This window comes from Trypanosoma theileri (genome assembly GCF_002087225.1).
Source record: "Trypanosoma theileri isolate Edinburgh chromosome Unknown TM35_Tth_28_V1, whole genome shotgun sequence".
NCBI lineage: Eukaryota > Euglenozoa > Kinetoplastea > Trypanosomatida > Trypanosomatidae > Trypanosoma > Trypanosoma theileri.
This window is the reverse complement of record NW_021639870.1, coordinates 174,131-180,076: the sequence shown is the minus strand read 5'-3', so window position 1 is coordinate 180,076 and position 5,946 is coordinate 174,131. Positions and strand designations below refer to the sequence as shown.

The following is a 5,946-nucleotide window of genomic DNA, read 5'->3' as shown; positions in this document are numbered from 1 at the left end:
AAAAACAATAGCATACATATGGTTATCATTTAACAGTAATAGTAGTAATAATAACAAGATCCACCAAAAATACACACACATCTATATATATATATATATATATATATATACAATTAAGTGCAATAGGAACACACGAACAACTGAAAAACTGATAAAGAAAAAAAACACACACAAAAAAAAAAAAATTATATTTTACCTTCTTGACTTGGGGAGCAAACGAAAAGAAAAAAAAAAAAAAGAAGAGAAAAAATGACAAAATCAAACGAAAAAAAAAAAGAAAAATATTCTTTTTCTTTTGCGTTCATCATTTATTTTATTTTATTTACACGTTCATTTCTCTTTTTTTCTCTCTTTTCTTTTTCTTTCATTTATTTATTTGTGATCATCACACAGTGTGTAGAGAGAATAACATTCACATATACACACTGTGCCCATTCCAATACGGTGCAATCCATTAAGAAGAGATATATATATATATATATATATATATATTAAAGAAAAGAAAAAAGTATAATTTCCAAAACTCAAGAAAGGTAAAAAAAAGAAAAAAAAAAAAAAAAAAAAAACCATGACAAAGAGAGAAATAAATAGAGAATGAGAGGTGGATATGTACAGGTAGAGAAATAGATAGATATTACACTAATATAAAGAGATGAAAAGGAGAAAAAAAAAAGTAATTATTATTACTGTTATTATACATTTATATAAATAAATACATGTATGTATATATATATATATATATATATACATTGGTTGAGTGCAAATATATTCTTCTATTTCCTTCTCTATTGCTGTAAATCCTGTTATTGCTGTTTGTACCTCTCTTATAGTCGTTTCTCCCATTTACCGTAAAAAAAAAGGGGGAAATATATACATATATATCCCTTTTTGCTTTTTTTTTTTTCTTTTCCTTCTTTTTTTTTCCCAATGTATATACTCATGTTTTTCTTTTTCTTTTTTCCTCCCATATATGTAAAAGATACGCATTTTTTTTTTTAAAAAAGAAGAAAAACGTAAAAACAAACAAAAACAAACGAAAAAAAATAATAATAAGGAACTGTAAAAACTCTCTCATGGGTGCTGCTCTGTCTCTTTTATCTTCCATAATAATAACAATAACCAATAATAATAATAATAATAATAATAATAATAATAATAATAATAATAAATTCCTGCAACTTCACTTTCAGTCCTTTCCTCTCTCTCTCTCTATACATGCCTCCTTACACTTCCATAGTAAATCTATGGGATCCATACAATAACAATACACTAATATATATATATATATATATATATATATATATGTATATATATTACCAAACACCTCTCTCTTCTGCACGTGCTTCTCTACGTCTTGGCACACTTCCATTTCCTCTCCCACTTCTTTTCTTCGCTTCTTGGTGATGTTCTCGTTGTGGTGATCGATGTTGATGGTCATGCCTCTGTCTCCCCCTGTTATTATTATTATTATTTCCCAATAGACTTTTAAAGGTATGGGTATCAAATCGAGTGTTTTGACACTCTGCGAGAAGTTGATCCACCCGACGTAGACCATGTTGGGTATCTGCGTTGTACTGTCGACGCAATTGCTGTTCGCGCTCAGACATCATATCTAATTGTCTACTAAGTGCATTCTGTCGCCGGGTAACATCTCTCGTGAGAGCTTTAAACTGTAATGGCCGTAGACGGGTGTCGGATGGTGGAATTAATGTGAGTTTGATAGTCTTCTCCGTACCGCGATGAGGGAATAATGAGTTAGCCGTATTGCCAGTAGTAGTTGTCGTAGTAGTAGGTCCTTTAGTATTCTTCTTTGCATATAAACTACTACGACTATTACTAACATTGTAATTGTTACTACTACTACTATTGTTATTATTATTATTATTATTATTATTATTATTATTATTATTATTATTATTGCTGTTAACAAGATCATGGTGACGAGGGGCAGCCTGTACGGCGCTGATATTACTATTATTACTGGAATTCACACTACAACGACGACTTCCATCATGATATGTAAAAGATGATAAATCCCGCAAAGTATGAGGAGAAGGGGATCTATTCTTTTTAAGTCGTTCCTCTGCAAAGTAAAGAAAAAACGGAGAGGCGGCAGGAAGTGAGACTCTAGCCACACGAGATCGTATTAAACTATTTTGACCGGTTTCTGTTGATGTGATCTCATTTAATGGTGGCAGTGGAACCTGTATTAAAGACATATCCGCTTGACGTGTAATGTATCGACGTATATTCACAGCAGCACTATCAAGTGGGAATAAAGAGAGTACACAAGTGTTATTACTATTAGTGCTATTATTACTATTACTTCTCCCACGTGTTCCTCCTCCTCCTCCTCCTCCTATACAAGGTAAAATTACATTATTATTATCCATTCGTCGTGTGGGTTGTTTTGGTACATTAGGTGTAATAGTTGTGATATTATTATTATTATTATTATTCTTATTATAATTAGTGTTCCTTTTATGATTGTTTGTATCCACAGAAATACCATTTCCCTTTTCATTCTTTTTCTTTCCTGCTGAATTCTTTGTATTTATTGGTTCTGCGAAGGCCACATTTTTTTTAAATTTTTTTTGCGTTTGTTGTTGTTGCTGTTGTTGTTCTTCTTGCTGTTGTTGTTGTTGTTGTTGAGGAATGCACGGTTCTTGTAATACTTGTCTATGCATATCTAATGTCCGTTGCTCTAGTTCCCGTACTAAATAATTCACATGTTTGGCGTACTTTTTAAACTCCAAAATGAGACGATGATGACCATTTGCCACTTCCACATCCACATCCTCAAAGGAATTATCATTTAATGGACGAAGAGCCTCTTCCACTACAGAGAAAGTGAGAGAATGGGAATAGGAAGTATCGGCTAATCCATTCTTATGCGTTGAGGGTTTGAGGTCTGTATGGGAATCAAGTGTAGTCGTCACATCTCCTCCTCCTTCTCTTCCTTCTCTCATTGGAGTTTCTCCTAAACTTGTTTTAGTTCCTTCTTCTTCTTCTTCATCATTCTCATTATCTTCTTCTTCTTGTCTCTCTGGTAATGATGATTCCTGTTGTTTTGGTTGTTTTTGTAGTTGTGGTTCGCCTGTTAGACTTTGCATTAATGGTGATGGTAAGAGATTAGACACATCGGATGAGCCTGGTGTTGGCCAGCCGTTCACCCGCACACAAGTGGCTGTAAGTCCACTACACCAATAATAAAAAATGCGATAAAGGGCTAAACGCATAGGTCCACTAAACATACCCGCCACTACATCATTAGGAAAACAATACAATAACACATAATAAGTCACATGAGGAACTACATACATGAAAGCCGCAAGAATTTCATCTTTTTCCGCTCGTAATCGTCCAAAGGCTTGAGTAAAAAGTAAAGAAAGACGATGAAAACAACGAGATCCAAATTCAGCAAGTTCATATACTTCTACTTGCATTACTGTAAAAATATCAATAGCTCCAGCACATCGTATCACAGATGGTACATCACAGGATTGCAATTTATCATTTGGAAGTTCACTCACTCCCAAAACTGAAAAACCAGCATAACTTACACTTCCAGTTCTTTGTCTTCTACTATTACGTCGTCTATTAAATGATCGATTTCCATCTTCAGAAGATAAAAGAGGAGTACTACAAGTACTACCATCCATTACAGATAAATCATCTCCATTAAATGAAAAAAATACCGTTTCTTCTTCTCGTGTTTCTTCATTTACTTCTTTATTTTGTCGACGTTTTTTTGAAATAACTTCCAATGCTTTTGCCATAGTTTGTTCAAGTAATGATATAGAAGGTAATTCACCTTTATGACGAGGAAACATACTTCGAAAAACACGTTGAAGATGTAAATATCGACCTAAAAGAGTATTTTCTGCATCTACACGACGTATATGAGCTACTATATACCAGAAATATAAATAAATAATTTCACGACTTTCTTCAAATTCTCTAAGGAATCTAGTAATACCAACACCACTCGTCTTTGTGCGAAGTTCACCTCTTTCTTTCTCAAGGACACGTTGAATAGCATCATCAACAGAAAGAGATTTTGGGAAAACACAATCATCCCCTAATACACCTGTTTCTTCATTAAAAATAGGTAGAGCTACAGAGTAAAGTGATGGAGCATCCTTTTTAACTCGTCGTTTTTGTGATTCACGGGCAAGCATACGTTTTAACTGTGGATCATCTTGTGTAAATTCTCCTGACATTTGAAGTTCTCTCGCTAATTTTTTTCTTTCACTTAATGCCACTATAGATTGCCGCTTTCGTGCTCGAAGACGTTCCATATTTACACTCCTTCCAAGACTTGTCAGACTATTATTTCTGCTGTTATGATTAGGATGGGAACGTCTAGAGCCATTGAATGGGGATTGACTCAAAACATTAACCCCTAACTGTGATTCCCACTCAGAACCATAGACGAAACATGGATTCAAATTGGGTGGTAATGTCGCATCATTCTTTGGTGGTTCAGTACTATTTGCCCCATTATCTTTCGTATGCATCATTTTAGAATCTCCACTATTTTCTAGTTCAGCAAATTTCATTATATCTAGAGTAAATAGTTGTAGCACATCTTCTCCCCTAGACTCTGACATTTCACTACTTCCTGCTGGAGTATTCCTTTCTTGTTTGATTTGTAATGGCCCACCGTTTAAACCATTCTCTGTTTCATGTTGACTCTCAGTTGCATGTGTTGATTCAGTCTCCACACTTTCTAAAAATACAACAGTTTGCTGTGATCGTGGTAAAGGTTGTTTCGTAGTCTGATTTTCGTGTCTTCCTCTTGGCGATGCCGCACTCTGACCACGTACTGATGGAAGTCCACGCGCTGGCGACACTGTAACTCCACTCGCAGGAACATTCACCGTCGTTGGTTTCCCCTGTCGTGGGGACTGCAGCGCCGGAGGAGGCGGTATAGGCTGCTTTGATGGTGTTGATGGCTGCTGCTGCTGCTGCTGCTGCTGCTGCTGCTGGGGTGGGGGTACCCGCGGAAAGGGGTGGGAGGGCGACTGCCCGTGCGGGGGCGAAGAGGAACGCGAGCGGGTGGGCGACGGCGAGCGGGGCGGTGGGCGGCGGTCTCCCCCGGCGAGGGCACTACTCCCCCGCACCACCAGCGCCGGAGCCCCGGGGGCGGGGGCCACAGTCGTCGCCGAAGACAACGGCGAGGGAGTTAATAAAAATGAGGCACCCCCAACCTGCTGTTGAGATGAGGATGATACTTGTTGTTGAGACAATGCTTGCGGTGGTGGTGGTGAGAGTCGTTCTGGCAGATGTGGTGATAGTTGTTGTTGTTGTGATTGTGGTGGTGGCCAACTACCGCCCATTCGTGTGAGTGATGGGAGTGTCGTTGTGGTCCCACGGGGCAGTCCTAGCAGGGATTTCACATTTCCAGATTCTCTTCCGCCACGGCTCTTCATAGTCATATATATATATATATATATATATATATATATATATATATTTAAATGAGATGGTTTAACCAATTAGAAAAAAAAAGTGAAGAAGAGAAATAAAATCTTGGATTTTATTTACCCCGTGCTTCTCCGTGTGTATGTATTTATTAGAAAGAAAGAAAGTATTCAGTCTTTCAAATACACAAATTTACGAACACTTTTTCTTTTTTTTGCTTTATTTTTTTTTTTGTTTTCTGTAATTACACTTTATTATTTCTGTGGTGGAGCCTACCCTTCTCCTTGTTGCCGCAGCAGAGAGAGAGAGAGAGAGAAGTAACCTTTCTCTCTTTTTTTACCCCCTTTCTGATCAAACCTTCTGTATCTGCTGTTTTAATGTAAATGGGTTTTACTCAAAATGAAAAAAAAAAAAAAAAAAAACAGAAAAAGAAATCGAGAAAACAAAAAAAATCACGTCTCTTTACATCAGTATACACAACACTCAACATTTTGGTAATTAAAGAAACAACAACAACAA

General features: G+C 36.5%; 1 protein-coding gene across 1 annotated transcript; it reads right to left on the bottom strand.

The window, feature by feature from the left end:
- Window positions 1–1,313: 1,313 nt before the first annotated feature.
- On the bottom strand, window positions 1,314–5,441 carry TM35_000281620 (uncharacterized protein; the record flags this gene model as incomplete). The annotated part of the gene is made up of 1 exon (XM_029028193.1): window positions 1,314–5,441. One exon carries the CDS (start codon window positions 5,439–5,441, stop codon window positions 1,314–1,316), a length of 4,128 nt encoding a protein of 1,375 aa, XP_028880512.1.
- Window positions 5,442–5,946: the final 505 nt, after the last annotated feature.